This window comes from Varanus komodoensis, unplaced genomic scaffold, assembly GCF_004798865.1.
Source record: "Varanus komodoensis strain SLA01 unplaced genomic scaffold, ASM479886v1 scaffold206, whole genome shotgun sequence".
NCBI lineage: Eukaryota > Metazoa > Chordata > Lepidosauria > Squamata > Varanidae > Varanus > Varanus komodoensis.
In genome coordinates, this window is record NW_025335581.1 from 23,281 (window position 1) to 40,902 (window position 17,622).

A 17,622-nucleotide genomic window follows, 5' to 3' on the forward strand; every position below is an offset into this window, starting at 1 on the left:
GACCACAACTCCCAGAATTCCCATCCAGCAGGGCCATCACCTGGGAATGTTGGGTGTTGCAGTCCAAACTCATCTAGAAGGCACAAGGGGGGGGGGAGGCTGGGCTGGAGGCTTCCAGAGGTTTGCCAGGCCCTTTGGCACATGGCACAGGGTGGGAGCGGATTCTGGGACTGGAGCGCCAGTCTTGTCGAAGGATCCTCCCTGTGTGGAGCGAGGCCATCGCCTGGCCATGCCACGCCAGGAGTGCAAGGGAGGCCGACCGGCCCTCTCCCCACCAGGAGCCTCTCCTGCTTTCCTGCACAGGAATATTCTTAAGCCTTCCTGCCTCCCATGTCTGCACCCCAGGCTATGTGGGGCTGCCTGTAAGCAGAGGCTGGCCGTACACACACAAAAGACAAAACACCCAAAGGGTTCTTGCCGCTCAGCGGATGCACCATGCAGGGATCTGTGCATCCAGATCATCTGACCATGTCTGTTTTTCTCCAGGTAATGTTGTGGTCCAGCTTTGTCCATCAGTTCTCCCTCCCTTTCCGTTATCCCTCTCATTTGCATGCCTTCATCTCCTGCATCTTTCTGCTCATTCTCCCCCTCAGGATTTCCCTTTCTGATCATGTTTTCCTTTCTCCCCAACTGCTTGCCCTCCATTTTCTAGCTAACCATTTGACTTCTACACTTTTCCTATTTAGACTAAATCTCTTGCCTCCTCTCCTCCGTCTGTCACCCATTCACACACACGCTGACCTGAATGCTGAACTGGGGGAGAGCTTCCTTCCTTCGCAGGTGCAGCTTGGAAGAGCTCTGCTGGGAGCAGCGTGGCAAAGTGGGGGGCCTGCCAGGAACGGGACCGTCACTCAGCTTTTCTCTCCCCACTCAACAAACCTCCTCCAAGGCTCCTCCCTGCACCTTAGGCCAAAATGCGGCCGGGGCAGGGTGTCCAGGGGCGGCTGCTGTCCTTGTTTCTCAGGACTCCTCCACCAGGCCCGCATTTATGAAAACTACAAGTCTGTGTGTCTTGTCAGCACTTTAAAGGGGAGAAGGGGCTATGAGACAGGGGGTGGGTAGCCCAACAAGCAAAGGGATTGGAAACCTTTCAAGAGGACAGTGGAAACATACGCCGGAAACAATTGGTAATCGCAAAAGCGGTTTATAGCTGGACAGATTCAACCCACAAACACATGCCCACAACCACTGGGGCAATGGGGGGAATTTGAATGCCCTATTTGAATGCCCCCAGGCAGCCTATCTGCATGGTATCCCCCCACTATCAAGGTTTCTTCCCAGGAGTATCCTTCAAGGACACCAAGGAAACATCCATGACCCTCCAACATTGTATAATCAAAGCAACAGCCCTGTAAGGTAGAGCAGGTAAAGCCCCACCAAGAGCTTCATGGTCAGGAGTGCATTTGAACTCAGCCTCCCCAGTTCTCGTCCAGCTCTTACTTCACGGGACGCTCAAGGCATGGAAGCTGCAGCACTTTGGAGAGGCAAACGCCAAGCCACAATACGAAATGGGGTGCCGTGCTCTGCATCGTCGCGGCATTTCCAGTCCCACTTTCCACACCAAGCATGGCCTCTGAACTCAAGACCCAGTAGGAGGCCCTGGCCCAGAGCTGCTTCTTGAAGGGGGACCGTGTAGGAAGGCTGGAGGAAACGTAGAAACAGAATGGGTCAGAAGGGGTCTCCTGGGTCATCTAGTCTGACCCCCGGCTCCGCTCATGACATGCCTACCATGTGCATGTCCAGCCTCTCCTTGTCCATCACCCTCACCAATGGGGCTTCAGCCAACCCCCCATGGAAGCCCGTTCCATACCCTATGGGTCCTGACTGTCAGGAAGTTCCTCCTGGTGTCCAAATTGAACCTTGGTTCCCTGAGCTTTGCTCTGTTGGAGCATGTCCTGCCTTCCCCTGCAGGGGAGAACAGGTCTCTACCCACCTCCGTGTGACACCCCTTCACAAACCTGTATGTCGCCAACAGATCCCCTTAGAGTCTCCTCTTCTCCAGGCTGAAAAGACCCAGTTCCCTCAGTCCTGCCTCATACGGCTTTCCCTGCAATCGGGCCACCATCCTTGTGGAAAGCCCCAAGGGAAACCTGTCCCGGATTCAGAGCACAACGAGAAAGAGGGTTTGGGCCGTGAGGGCCTTGGGAGGACCCGTGTTCATGGCTGACCAGATACAGAAGGGCAGGTGAAGCCTGGGCAGCAAAATGACTGCAGCAAGACTGAAGGGGGAGCCTTCCTTGTTCTAGTCTAGTCGTAGTTGACTTTGGAAGCTCAAATGTTGGCAGTGGCAAGGAGCGCTTTCCATCAGCTTCAGCTAATCCTTCAGCTGCGTCCCTACCTGGAGGACGACTGCCTAGCGACAGTGATGCATGCATTGGTTACTTCCCAGTTAGACTTCTGCAACGTGCTCTATGTGGGGCTGCCCTTAAAGACGGTCTGGATACTTCAGATGGTGCAAAATAGAGCTGCCAGGTTGCTGACGGGGACTGGGCATTGTTCTCATATAACCCCAGTCCTTCGTCAGCTTCACTGGCTCCCCATTGAAGTCCGGGCCCAATTCAAGGTGCTGGTGATTACCTATAAAGCCCTAAATGGCTTGGTACCTGGGTATCTAAAGGAGCTCCTGCGTCCATACTTGCTCTCCCATCCTCTAAGATCAGTGGCAGAGGCCCTTCTCCGGGAACCCTCCGTGAAAGATATTAGGAGACGGAGTACCCGGAGGAGGGCCTTCTCTATGGTGGCGCCCAACTTATGGAATGCACTCCCCAGAGAGGTCCACCTGGCGCTGTCGTTATTTGTTTTTTGGTGCCAGGCCAAGACCTTTTTATTTAAATGTTATTTTAATTAACTGTTAATTTATTTATTGGTTTTATTGATTGACAGATGTGTCCAGTTTTTATATTTTTGTATTGTTATTTATTTGTTGGAAGCCACCCCGAGGCTTATGCGAATGGGGCAGCATACAAGAACCCCAAATAAATAAATAAATAGTCATGCATCTCCCTCACTGTCAGCCTCTTGCTGTGGACTACACTTCCCAGTATGCCTTGCGGGTCCCACCCAAATGGGCCACAGCTGGGCCTGCTTCACCCAGTCAAAGCCCAGCTGGGAGGCAGAAGGAGGGAAGAGCAAACCGCCCTTCCTCAGACCTGCCCTGGCCTCTCGCGGGCCTTGAGGAGACCCGGCTCTGCACTCCTGCGACAGGAATGCCCCCTCGACCTGCTCCCAGCTTGGGGGCTGCTGGCCCGAGTCTCCCTGCTCCACGCAGTGGCTGCTCCTTGGCAACTGAGCCCAGGAGCACCTTGGCGTTGTTGGGGAACCGGGTGAGTCTTGTCCCTCCAGAGCAAGAGGGGAGGGCTAGACAGGGCAGATGCTGGATGTGAGCGAAAGAGAGGGGCAGGAAGGGAAAGGACAGGAAGGCTTGGAGGGGAAATGCCCCCCAAACAACCCGGTGGGGCAAGCAAGCAAGGAGAGCAAGCGCAATGCTCTCCCCATTCCCTCTCAGGGGCGTGGGGTGGACTTCAGATTCAGTGGGTAGGAGGCTGCATGGTTCTAGTTCCTCTCTCTTAGAAAAGGGCTGCTGCTCATACTGGGCTTTGCTTGTTTTAACTGCAGAAGACGTTCTTCCGCCCGCAGACTGTCTTCTGTGACCAGATAGCCTGGACTTGAACTCAGCAGCCCTTGCAATGGCCGAACTCTGAATTTCAAGGACTCTGGGTGGCTTGACCCAGCAGCAAGTGAAAGTAGGACCAGGCATGCACCCCTGAGCTAGAGGTGACAGGCACCTGTGGGAACCTCAGGCTTTTCCACTCATTTCAATGCCATGCACACTGAAAACTAATTGCTTAGAATATAAGAGGCCATGCCCAGCCTTTCACTTTCTGTCAGCTCCACTTAGTGGCCTGAGTCCACTGCTGACTGATCTTGCATGCAAATAATCAATTCAGATCTCACGTGAGAATTGCTTCTCTTTCTCTGAGAACTGAGAGCCTCTGGGAAAAAGACCAAGGCCATTTTTTGCCACAGCTTGGAGTGTCAATTGGGCATGGCAGGAGGAGCAAGGAGACCTGGCATGATTTCTGTGGCCTCTTCCTTCCCCTCATGCCCACGTCAGCTGACCCACAGAGCGCTCTCCCCGCCTGGTTGGTCTCTACATGCAGCGGCCTAAAGTGAGGGGAAAATGGGGACAACCAGTCAGGAAACCAGACGGACTCTGCGGGCCTGCTCAGGGTAGACCTCCTCAGGTCTCCCGCTGTCACTGGAGCTCCACTCTCGTACTCACTGCCCACTATACTTGCAGAATGGGGCTTGTAGTCCCAAACCGCCTGGGCAGCACTGCTTTCATGATTCCTGCTCTAGAAATTTGAAAGTCATTCTCACAAGGAGCAACGTGTTGAAATAGTCCACACAGCCAGGAAGCCTTCATTCTTAACCTGAATTTTCACAAGAATGGTTTTGTGGTTTTTAGGTGGGGTTGGGATGTGGATGGAAGCCCACAGGCTTCAGGCCATACTGACCCTGTTTGGATGAGAGGTGGGGACTCCCTGCTCCCTGGCTTCTCTTTGTGCCCAAACTGATCTCCCCAGGCAGGGAATATCCATTCTCTGGGCAGCCCAAACCCTCCCCAGGCTGCATGTGGCCCTTACAAGGCACCTTTGCTACCCAAATGTGCATCCAAAGTGAGAGGCCAAATCTTGTCTTCTTCCAGCTGCACATACGTACCTTGAGCAGGGCAACGAAGCCTGGATTGGACCAAGCATGGATTAGCATAACATGTGAACCATGCCATGTTTTTATCCCGGTGCTAAGCCCTCGAAGCTCACCGTTGGCTTCTCCATGCTATGCAAGATCCACTGCACTGGCAATCAGACAGTAGCCTAACATGGGCAGACCTCCGGGAGCAAAGTTGCCTAGCTAAACCGGGGCTGAAGACTGGAAAAATACATGCTCAACAGAACCGGTTTTCTGCTTTGGGGAAGTCTCCTGTGCGATAGACCAAATATCCCTCTATAAGTACCTCAAGGGCTGTCACATGGAGGAAGGTCAAGATCTCTTCTTGCTGATGCCAGAATGTGGGACACGGAATAATCCATTCAAGCTCTGACAACCCAGATTCAGGCTGGACATCAGGAAAAGCTTCCTCACTGTCAGAGCTATACGGCAGTGGAACCAGCTGCCTAGAGAGGTGGTGGGCTTCCCCACACTAGAGACGTTCAAGGGGAAACTGGGCAGCCATCTGAGTAGGATGGTGCAACTTGGAGTCCTGCAACAGCAGGGGGTTGGACTTGATGGCCTTCACGGCCCCTTTCAACTCTGCTATTCTGTGATTCTATGAAATGATTTCAGGGTTTGAGGCAGGCAACATTGAAACAAGGAGGGCTGCAACTTGTTGCCCATTAAAGAAGGCAGGCAGGGAGGAAGGAGAGACCCAGCTCTTGGATGGGATAGACATGAAATGAAATGAAATGAAATGAAATAAATAACAACCTATTTGCAAACTGATACCCATTAACATTGACCTACCAAATTCTCAGCTCTCTTCTATCTTTTCTTCTACCTCCCATCAGATGCATGAGTGAGGCAGGACATGGAAAAACAACAGCAGACATCTGTGAAAAGAGTGAGGGACAGAGAGGTGAAAGAGGTGGTGTGCCTTCAGGAGTCATCAGGAAGGCAGGATGAAAACCAAAAACAAGAGGAAAAAGATGAACCCATTCCCATTCTGCATCAGGTTCTCCTTGAACAAGGACAAGGAGGAGGAGAGAGTCACAGGAAGGTCCTTGAACGTGATTTGAGAAGATACATTGAAGAGGGGCCAGATCTGAGCAAAGCACCCACCTGAGGAAAAGCTCTGCTGATTGTCCAGAGGGTGGCTGGAGAGGGAAAAGGTACAAATACTTGCAGTGTGGAAAGAGGTTCGGGTGAGATTCACAGCTTATATACCATCAACCAAGTCACTCAGGGAAGAAACCCTATAAGTGTAATGAATGTGGAAAAAACTTTAGTCAAAACTCAGGCATTAGAAAACATCTGCAAATTCACTCAGGGGAGAAACCCTATCAGTGTCAAGTATGTGGAAGGAAATTCAGACAAAGTTCCCATCTAACACTACATCGAACCATTCACTCAGGGGAGAAACCCTTTGAGTGACAAGACTATGGACAAAGCTTCACTCAAGAGTTCAAGCCTCACACAACATGAGCAAATGCACTCAGGAGAGAAACCCTATCAATTCGAAATTTGTGGAAAGAGTTTCAGACAGTGTTTCCATCTTAAACAACATCAGCACATGCAGTCAGGGGAGAAATGCTATCAGCGTGAAGTTTGTGGAAAGTGCTTCCGTTGGAGTTCTCATCTCAAACAACATCAGCAGCTGCACTTGGGTGAGAACTCATATAAATGTAGTGAATCATTGTAACAATGTTAAATGTCCCACAGTGAGAACCCCTATACACGCCAAGAATGTAAGATTGTTTCTGTCCAAGATCAAAAACACATGTGACTGGATTCACCCAGGAAAGAAAACTTCAAAGTGCAATGAATGTGGAAAGTGGTAGATCTGGTCTCTGAACTTGCTCGGGATGAACAAATTCACTCAGGAGAAACACCTTGTCAATCCTCTGTGGCCAGAAAAGTATCTAATTAGACCAGGCATCCCTGATTGTTCAAATGCAGTCCAATGAGTTCAAGAAAGACAGAATTTGGCCTGAATTCATTGTTGATACACTTGTGCACTGCATACATTTGCCAGACTGAATGAGCAAAAGAGGGCTGTCAATGGGCGAGTCCAGGAGAAGCATTGTGTTCACACGGGTCTCTCCTTAGGACGAACAAGACCAGAGGAAGACATGGTGGAGAAGCACAAATTTTGTGATGCATGGGTCACTCTTGGTTCAAACTCTTCCATAAACAGCCAAGCACTTCCCACACTGCAGTGCTTTACATGTATCTGGAAGAGGGCCAGCAAAATCGTGATGAAAGTGAAAGCTGCTGCTCTACCTATTTCAACGACACCTGCAGGGTTCATTCATATTCTACAACTGCTGCAGAGAGTAGACTGGGGTACATATTGTAGTGGTTAAGAGGGTGGGCCTGGGACTGGGTGATTTGGGTTCAAGTCACTATGTGGCCATGAAGTTGCAAGCCACCTTGGGTTCCTTGCAAGAGCAAAAAAGGCATGTTGGTGCAATGTAGTAGTAGTAGTAGTAGTAATACACCAATGTTTTACAGGTGCATCAGAGAAGAAAATATAAGTAGAGCATCCATGGCAAAGCACTTCCTGGCACACAGATCAAGAACACCAGGACACATCCACCAACCACAGGCCTGTGATGAATATCTCAGCAACAGGTTTGTTGCTTTTAATGCTGAGTTGATCCTGCTGTTCTTGTTTATATCCTGCCTATTCCCAGTGATTGGGACTCAGGGCAGCTCCCAACATTACATTCACAGAAATAGATACAAGTTAAATGTATAATTAAATCAATAGAGAATTGAAATTATACTAATCCTCCAAATTAAAAGCACTAAAAAGAATGAGGTAGAACTGATCCAGTGTAAACCCACATGGTCAGATCATTTTGAAATGCCTGCCAGAACAAAAAAATAATTGCCTGCCTTCAGAAACATAACAGGGAGGGAAGGTGCCAATGTAACAGGGAGGGAAGGTGCCAATGTAGCTTGCTTGGGAAGGGAATTCCAGAGCACTGGGATAGCCACCAAGAAGGCCCTCTCCCATGTTTCCACCAAGCATGCTTGTGAGGGTGGTGGGACCTCATCACAGTTCACTGTTCCCAGAATGGAATCAATGTGGAGGTAGCTTTCACTTGCAGAGTAAAAGCGCTTTGCTGTGTGATGGCCACACTGGTGATCTTTGACCCATTCACTCCCACACGAACTGCTACACTTATAGTAGGCCTGACGGAAAAGAGGAACTTGCTGTTAGGCACAAGTGTCCACTTCATTTGCTGTCTGGCCCTGAGCTGGGCAACCCCAACAGAGTTGTTTTATAAAAAGAAATACTTGCAGTACACACCAGCAATACAGAGTGAGCCCATCTGGTGGGGACTGGCTCCCCTTTCAGCCGTCCAGCCCACCTAATATATTTGTTGAGCTTTTGTAATTATTGATTCTAATGGCAGAAAGTGAAGAGGAACTAAGGAGCCTCTTGATGCGGGTGAAGGAGGAGAGCACAAAAGTTGGCTTGAAACTCAACATTAAGAAAATGGGTGAGGGGGCCTCAGCAATGGCCCCACTCTGCTTCTAAACCTTGGTTTGATTGGAATGTGTTCAAGCAAAAAGAGCCTTACAGAATGCCTATCAAATTCATAAAGTCTTGATTAGAAGATGGACCAAGATCTTCTTGAACAGAAAAAATCCTTTAAACGGCTAGTTCTAACTTAATTCGCTTCGGGAGCCTGTTTGAACTCTGAATCGTTTGAAGTCCGAATCAATTTTCCTCATTAGAAATAATGGAAAGTGAATTGAACTGTTCCCAGACTCTAAACAATACCCATTTCAACAAACTTCCCCTCAGCTCTGCTTGCTTTGCAAATACATCCTCCTGGAGTGATTTCAGTTCGAGGTTTTATACAAGGTGTGATTTTAAAAAATGGTGAATGTTTAATTTAAAAAAAAATGACTTCTTGTCCTGAATCGATTTGTCATGTCTTGAAGTGATTCGTTTTCTCTTATGTCAATTGGTCTTGAATTGATTCAGGATGTTGAGACAGCCACGAGAGCGCAACCAAAGACACTCACGAAAGAGGACTTCCAGAACTGTTTCAGAAAGTGGCAAGAATGGTGGGGTAAGTGAGCTCGAAGCAACGGGGAGTATTTCAAGGGGGAGTAATGGCAATGTGCCTGTTAATGTAATGATTTTTTTTCAACTTGTGAGCATAACCAATGACTTTTCTCTCCAGTCGTATTTTTTCCACTTCGCTCCTGGTTTGAACTTAGAAAAGCAGGTTGCTTACCTGTAACTGTTCTTCAAGTGGCCATCTGTGCAGTCACACATATGGGTTCTGCACTTGCGCAGTGCCTTTGGCCGGAAGATTGATAGCTAACGGTTTTTGGCGGGAAGCTCCGCTCCCCTCCCCCATGGCCTATAAAGAGCGGAGCGTCCGCCATTTGTTCAGTCTTCGACGACCGAATGTGCGCCCCCTTGTGGAAAAATTTCCAAACGTGCGCCCCCTTGTGGAAAAATTTTCAGTATGAGATAGGAAAAAAGGGATCAGTACCAAGAAAAAATGGGAAACTTTCAGTACCGATGAATGTGTCCACTCACCAACACCGAGCGGGGCCGGCGGGTGGGTTGTGTGACTGCACAGATGGCCACTCGAAGAACATCAGTTACAGGTAAGCAACCTGCTTTTCTTCGTTGTGATCTCTGTGCATCACACATATGGGTAGATTAACAAGCTTACCATCAAAGGAGGAGGGAAGGTGTCCTCATTGTAGGACGGAGGAGAGAACAGCTCTACCGAAGGAGCAGTCCTGTCGAGCCCGAACATCGAGATGGTAATGCTTGGCAAAAGTGCAGGGATTCACCCAAGTAGCAACTCGGCAGACGTCATCAATTGGAACTCCGGATGCGAATACAGAAGACGTAGTGACAGCTCTAGTAGAATGGCCTCGGGGAACTGTAGGCAGTTCGAGCTTAGCTAACTGATAACACAAGATAATAGTGTGGACTATCCACTTAGAAAGCCTTTGTGGAGTGACTGGGTCGCCCTGATCTCTAGCCGAATATTTGATGAACAGTTGATTGGATCGCCGAATAGACTCCGTTCGCGATCGATAAAAGGCTAAACAACGCCGAACGTCAAGGGAGTGCAAGGATCTTTCCAAGGGATTCGATGGCGATGGAAAAAAGGCAGGCAGTACAATGTCTTGTCCTGTATGGAAAGGTGTAGAGACTTTGGGCAAGAAAGATGGGTCAAGACGTAAAACGACCTTTTCCCTGTGGAAGTTTAGATAAGGAGGGTCGATGCGGAGGGCACAAAGTTCACTGGCCCTCCAGGCTGACGTGACAGCTACAAGGAACGCCGTCTTCCACGAAAATGATCGGAGATCCACAGTCGCCAAAGGTTCAAAGGGGGCCTTCATAAGGGCCTGCAGAACTACAGAAAGGCTCCACGTGGGCATAACCGGTCTAATCGATGGATTAAGATTATACAGTCCTTTCAAAAATCTCTTGAGGATAGGATGAGAAAATAGGGGTGATCCGTCGACTAAGCCACGGTAGTAGGCTATTGCGGCCGTATACACTTTAATAGAAAACGGCTTCAGTCCAGAGTGATGCAACTCCAGAAGGAACTGAAGAATTTGTTCGATTGATGAGATAAGTGGGGAGAATGAATGAGACTCGGCGAAGGTGGAAAAACATTTCCATTTAGCCGTATATGACTTCCTTGTGGACGGCTTTAGGGCAGAGTCGATAATATGCTGAATCTCAGGGTGCAAGAGCGTTGGGTTCGAATTCGACGGGGTCTGTCTTGAACCGGTGGTACGGAGAGACTATGGCAGTGAGAGGCACCCGCACGGTTGGATTCGAGAATCGGAACCGAAGCGGTCAAAGTAATCGTCGATACCGATGGATTAATAGAAGCTACCGGATTCGAGGCTCTCGAATCCGTCGTCAGTCCCAATGGAAGGTCAATCATCGAATCCACCACACTGTCAGGTTCAATGAGAGCAAGTCCGGGTGACGAAGTGTGCCGTCCATTTGCGTTATAAGGTATGGAAGCGCTGAAAGATGAAGAAACTCCCCGCGGGAGATGTCGAGCAGTTTCGCAAACCACGCTTGGCATGGCCACCAAGGGGCAACTTGTATCCCCAATGCACGGTCGCTCACTATCTTTGCTACAACCTTCATCAAAAGAGGGATCGGAGGAAAAGCAAAGAAGTTGATGTTGCCCCAAGGGATCATGAATGCGTCCCCTAGGGATGCTTGTCCAATTCCTGCTCTGGAACAGTAAGTCTCGCATACCCTGTTCTGTTGGGTAGCGAATAAGTCCACATCGGGGAACCCCCAGCGCCTGAAAAGGTGGTTGCGCGTGCGAGGGTCCAGTTCCCACTCGTGAGAAGTGAAGATGTGCCTGCTCAGAAGATCCGCATGCACATTGTCTGTGCCAGCCAGATGAACGGCCATCAGAGTGATGTGTCTCTGAATGCACCAGTCCAAAATTCTCATAGAAAGCCTGGCTAAGGTCAGTGACTTCGTCCCTCCCTGCTTGTTCAGATAAAAAACGGTCACTATATTGTCCGAAGTTATCTGAATGATCTGAGGATGAAGGAGGTCTTCGAAAGAACGAAGGGCCTTGAAGACTGCCAGTAGCTCCAGGAAGTTGATATGATTCATGGATTCTAGACGAGTCCGCATATCGCTCCCCATCCTAGAAAAGATGCGTTGGTACCGAGAGTTATCGTAGGAGGTCGCGCCCTGAAGGGGACTCCCATCACTAGATTGGTCGGCTTCAGCCACCAGCACAGGGAGTGGAGCACGCAAGACGGGATCCGAATCAGTTTCGATTGTGGGTCCCTTTGAGGATGATACACCTTGTTGAACAATAGTTGTAATGGGCAAAGCCGAAGTCTGGCATGTGGAACTACGGCAACCGAGGAGGCCATATACCCCAGGACCCCCTGGATGGATCTCACCGTAACTGTTCCCTGTCGACGGATTCGATGGATATGGTGAGCGAGGGTCTGCTGTCTGTCCCGAGGAAGAAAGGCTTTCTCCAATGTCGAATCCAAGTGGGCTCCAATAAAGGTGAGCGTCTATGTCGGGAGAAGAGAAGATTTCTCTGTATTAATACGCAGGCCCAGACTATCTAGTAAGGTACATGTTGAATGGATGGCATCCAAGAGTCCTTCTCTGGACTGCGAGACCAACAGCCAGTCATCGAAGTATGGGTAAATTTGTATGCCCTGAAGGCGTAGGAAGGCACAGACAGGAGCCACGCATTTGGTAAAAACTCTCGGAGCCGTAGCCAATCTGAAGGGTAAAACTTTGAACTCATAAAGTTGGTTTGCAACAGCAAAACGAAGGAAACGCCTGTAAGTTGGATGAATTGAAATATGAAAGTAGGCGTCCTTCAGGTCCAGTGAGGCGAACCAATCCCCTCTCCTTAACAACGGCAAAATGTTTTGAAGGGTGGTCATACGAAACTTTCTCGGTATAATAAACTTATTCAAGTCCCGTAAATCCAAAATCGGACGTAGACCACCGTCCCGCTTGGGGACCGTAAAGTATCCGGAATAGAATCCGTGGAGTCCGTCAGATGGGAATACTTGGCGAATTGCTCCTTTTCGGAGAAGTTGGTGTATTTCGTTGAGAAGTACCGGCGAACATGAAGTAGACCGGATCGGACTCGATGGAGGAACGATGTCGAATTCTATTCGATAGCTGTGTTGAACGATGGATAATACCCACCGGTCAGATGTGATGGACTCCCAAATGGGAAGTCGGCTCCGGAGCCGATCCCCAGATGAGAGAGGGGTGGGTATTTGAGGAGTATGAGGAGTGGTTCGCCAATCCCGTCAGCGCTGCCTCCGATCGTCGAATCAGCGACGGCCCTGCTGGTATCTTTGTTGAGGTTGCTGACGGCAGCGTTGTTGTTGCTGTTGCTGCCTATATTGAGGCTGTTGCCTGGGGTAATATTGCTGCCTGTAGGGCGGACGGTTCCATGGCCACTTACGTTTGGGCAGCGACTGAAGCTCCATTCGTCAGGCCGTCATCCGAGTCTCATGGAGTTTCTTGAGCTTGTGGTCTGTCTTAGCATGGAATAGCCCAGCCCCATCGAAGGGCATTTCTTCGATGTGCCGTTTGGCCTCTTCAGGGAAATTGGCGCTCCGTAGCCACGCATGTCTCCGAAGAGAGACAGCACCAACCAGTGCCCTCTAATTGGTGTCCACATGGTGCCTGGCTGTGGACAATTGTTGCATCGCCACGTGAATCGCCTCTTTGATGAGGACCTTGGCCAATTCGCCCTGTTGATCCGGGAGGGCCGAGACGACGTTGTTGAGACGCTGCATTATGAAATACTGGTATCTCGCCAACGTTGCCTCGTAATTAGAGATACGCAATCCCAAGCCTGAGGCTGCGTAAACCCTCCTGGCCAGTGAATCTATCTTGCAGCCCTCCTTGTCTCTCGGCGCGGTATGACCCCTTGCCTCTCTTCCCTGGGAGGACTCCACCACGACCGAGTTCGGCTTGGGGTGTCGGAGGAGGAATGGAATGTCCTCCTCCTGAACCCGGTACATGGCTTCGTACCTCCGGGATGTAGGTTGAGGATGGGATGGCAAGTCCCAGGGTTGGGTCATTGCCTGCCGCAAAGTGGTAATCAGTGGCAGGACGATGGAGGTGGACTGCTCCCCGCGGACGACGTCGTATATTTTGTCCGTAGACAGCCCTGGCCGTTGGACGGCATCGATGTCCAAAGATTGGACGAGCCTGCCCATCAGCTCCGCAAAGGACACATGTGACTCGTCCGGTGATGCGGGGCCCTGGAAGGTAACCGCAGCATCAGGAGAGGTCGAATCCAAATCGGAGTCGTCGGAATCCACGCCGTAATAAGGAGGAGCCGAAGAGGAAGACTCCGCTGGCGAGACAGAGCAGCTGCTATCATCCCGTGGTACCGGGGATGAGCGCCTTGGATCCGGATGGGGCGGGCGGTCACGAAGGTGGAATTGTGGTTGATCCCTTGGAGCGGGATAGTATCCGGTCGAGTATGGCTCATCCCAAGGTGGATAGTAGGGACGACACCAGTCCTCGACCCTCTCGGACCACTGCTCCCTAGAATGGCTTCTGCGGGTCCTAGGCAGCGTAGCCGAGGGCATAGGGGTTGGTGACCTAGCCCTGGGGGGAGAGTCCTGGATCTCTCCATCCGAGATCGAGCCCCGTTGGACAGCTGGCAGCGGTTCAACCAGGGGGTCAGCCACATGGCGAGGAGACCCTTGAGGGGTGACCTTCATGTCTGCCTGGAGCGCCGGCTCGGGTGGTGTCGGCACGGTAGGAGGCGCCAGTACCAACGCTGTCGAACCTGAGGTACGGTGTCGGGGTCGATCTGGATCCTTAGCCTTTGGGGTCAACTTAGAAGGCTTCTCCTTCCTGGCCTTTTTGGCAGGTTTTACAGCCTCGGCATGCTTGCGCTTCTCCCTTTTTTTCTTAGGAGAAGCTGGTGGGGCCCTCAAAGCAGAGGTACCTTCATCCGATGGACAGGAGGGCGGTACCACCGCAGCCGGGCAAGGCTTTGCAGCAGTGACCAATGGGTCAGACTGCATGAGAGCCCAATCCCACAGGAGTCTCCGGAGGCGGTTCTCCCGGTTTTTTCTGGCCTGTTTGGAGAAGGCCAGACAGTGGGAGCACCTGTCAGTTCTATGCCCCTCCCCCAAGCAGAGGAGGCATAGATCGTGCGGGTCGGACAGAGACATTTTCGATCCGCACTCCGCACACTTGCAGAAGGCCGCTCGCCATGCCATCGCAGAAATAACAAGAAAAGGAGACAGTGCAGAGGGTAAGAATATATTTTTGGTTTTGGTTTTTTTTAGAAGGAGAGATGGAACACAGAACGATAGAAGAAACTACAAGTAACAAGAGTTTTAGGGATATAAAACTGGGAATGAGAAGAAGACAATAGCTACGAGGAAACGGTCAAGCGAAAGACGAAAGCGGCACGAGGCACAGTGAACAGTGGTCGCAAAGACTGAACAAATGGCAGACGCTCCGCTCTTTATAGGCCATGGGGGAGGGGAGGGGAGCTTCCTGCCAAAAACCGTTAGCTGTCAATCTTCCAGCCAAAGGCACTGCGCAGGCGCAGAACCCATATGTGTGATGCACAGAGGCCACGACGAAGCAGCACTGTTTGAACTGTGGAGTGATTTTATCTCGGAATCTGGATTGTTCGAAGTTAGAGTCATTCAGACCACGAGGCACCACTGTATTATGCGGCCACTTCTACTCTATCTCCTGCCTAAAAAGCCAAATGACCCTGCATGGGTTGGAGAAGGAGAATGCTTGGAGATGCCTTCTTCCCTGCGGCATTGCTCGCTGGACCAAGTTAAGAGCCAGGGGCATCATTCTGTCCACTGCTGGTAGGGAGAAACCCTTGCAGGATCCATGCCTCTGGTACTTGGAGAGACTTCCTCCGTCTTCTTCTTGGCTTGATCTTGCAAAGCAAGCAGAGCTCCGAAGAAGTCTGCACACACTTTGCAAAACAATGGTTGTGTACCTGGCAATCTTATTCCATATCACATGCTGCAGCCCAAATGGCATGAAAGAGGGATGCTGCTAGCAGTCACCTTTGGTCTATGCAGGGGGCAGGGAAGAGGGGCACTGCCTGTGCAACATGAGGGGCTTGATTCCTGGTGAATTCTGCTTGTGCAACATGAAGGACTTGATTCCTGGTGAATTCTGCTTGTGCAACATGAAGGGCTTGATTCCTGGTGAGGGCCCCATGAATTCTGGGTACGCTCACCAGAAACTTGGGCTCAGGGCTGCTGCAAGGCGGAGTGGAATCTGGGGAGCCAAGCTCAAGGAATTGGATGGATTCCCACCCCTACACAGATTCCTCACAGATCCATAACTTTTGGAGGTGGAGAAGCATTGCTGTGATGTGTGAATAATCCTAGATTCATCTCAGACTCATGTATGTGAAATAAGTAAAATACTCCCATTCATTAAGAGAGCATTTTAAGAGTCAGGAAAGTGTGTGATAATTCCACTTGCAATTTGCACAATTTGGATCAATTCTCATCCACGGTTTGAGCATATACTGCCAGCAAATCATAGCTGAATTTTATGCATGGATTAGTAGAAATACATACACATTTTGTGAGAATTAAAATATTTGTGGTACAGTGGTGAGAATGCTAGATTGGGGACCAGATCTGGATTCAAGTTCCCACTCGACCATGAAACTCTATGGGTGACTTTGGACCAGTCACAGACTCTCAGCCAAACCTACCTTGCAGGGTGGTTGTTCTGAGGATAACATGGCACTATGTAAGCTGGCGTACATTCCTCACAAGAGGAATAGAGGCAACATACAAATGCAATGTAATAGTAATAATGTAATAATAATATAGATATCAAAGTTTGGGATGAACCAAATGTATAATGAGAAAAATTGTCAAATTATCCAACCCTAATCAAGAATGAATGAACAAAGTCATGATGCAATAAGTAGGCCCACTGTTGTACAAATCAGGATATAATTAATATATAATTCTGGAAACAGATTAAACAGGAAGAAAAGGAGGCTCATGTTAAAGACAAATACTCACCTCAATATGAACAAAGCGCATGGTAAAGTTAGTCGTGTCTACGGAAATCTCTGCTTGTCCCCAGGCATCGGTTGTATATTCGACCTCCCTCACAAATGGCCCAATGCTCAGTGTGATGTTTGCATTGGCAATGGGCATGTCCGTACCGTCCACCAGCTTGATCTGGATTTGCAAAACCCAGCAAAGAAATCAGGCTGTTTCACTACAAAGGAAATCACTACCCTTTGGTGTGATTTGGTAGCCAGGGGAATGGTGGCAGGTGATAGCTGAAGGGGCAGAGCAGAGGCACCCCAGAGGCTTGGAGGCGTAAGGACACCAGCAGAGGCTGGGATGAAACTCACTGGAGCCTCTCCCTCCAGCATTCTGTGGACTCCGTCTCGTGCTTGCCCTGGTCTTGCATAGCAAAACCAGCTGAGAGGGACTCCGCAAACGCTTATGGAAAGAAGCTTGTGCAATGGCAGCTTTCTTCCATGTCAAGCACAGCAGCACGTAGGCACCGTTCCTGCAATACCCGCACGGCCACTGCCCAAGCGGTGTCCCTCTTCCACGCCACGTGCAGCAATCACTGCACAGTGCCTGGGGCTCAAGTGCAGGTGAGCACCCTGCAAACACTACGCTTGCTTGCCAGGAACTCGGACTCAGGGCCTGCAACAAAGCGGGCCAGTGTCCAGGAAGCTGAGCCCAGGGAGTCTAAGCAATTCCAGCCCCATAGCAGATTCCTCCACTTCTCTAGCTTTGGCCACCCTTGCCAACTATGCCCATTCCTGGAGAGGGGCAGCCCAGCCTCAGTGATCCAGCCACTGGGGACCTCAACATCTGAGCATGAGAACTGCTCCCTGCGGGGCGGCCGTTGGACTGGTTCGGAAGTTGCAGCTGGTGCAAAAGGCAGTGGCCGGGGTGCCCTCTGGGAAACTCAGCAGTGCCATGGACAAATGGTAGCCAAAGCACTGCATGGCCGCCCTGTGGCAAAGAGCCACGCTCCATAAATCACAGGCATCAGAAAACATTCCTTGCCTTGGAGAAGCACTGGTACAGCCAGGTTTTCCCTGGCTTATAACAAAGAGAAATCAACCGTGCCACTCCTATTCTTCTTGTAATTTTTCTGCACTATTATTGCATCCGGCGTTGTTTTGGAGAAAGTACTTTAAATGTGGTTTTGATATTGACAGGGATACCGCTTAGAGGTGGTATTCTATTACGGCATGTTGTTAGATCGCAGCTGGCGTGTTGAACCTTTTTTAGCCTCAGCTATTTGGGAGTTCCTCTTGGGGCCACTTTCCAGGGATGGAGCTGAAAATGAGCTGGTAGAGCCGAAGATCGTAGGTAAAAAAAGGC

General features: G+C 50.2%; 1 protein-coding gene across 1 annotated transcript; it reads right to left on the bottom strand.

The window, feature by feature from the left end:
• Positions 1-6,939: 6,939 nt before the first annotated feature.
• On the bottom strand, positions 6,940-16,447 carry LOC123023285 (alpha-1-macroglobulin-like). The gene is made up of 3 exons (XM_044429780.1): positions 16,288-16,447; positions 7,685-7,917; positions 6,940-6,949 (listed from the first exon to the last, which is right to left on the bottom strand). Exons 1-3 carry the CDS (start codon positions 16,423-16,425, stop codon positions 6,940-6,942), a joined length of 381 nt encoding a protein of 126 aa, XP_044285715.1. The 5' UTR covers positions 16,426-16,447.
• Between the last annotated feature and the right edge of the window lie 1,175 nt (positions 16,448-17,622).

Bases quoted from the DNA above. Each gene is read 5' to 3' on its own strand.
- LOC123023285 (XM_044429780.1), bottom strand. From the start codon at position 16,425: ATGCCCATTGCCAATGCAAACATCACACTGAGCATTGGGCCATTTGTG. The intron at 7,918-16,287 runs GTGAGTATTTGT...CTTTTCCGTCAG, and splicing joins TGCGCTTTGTTCATATTGAG to GCCTACTATAAGTGTAGCAG.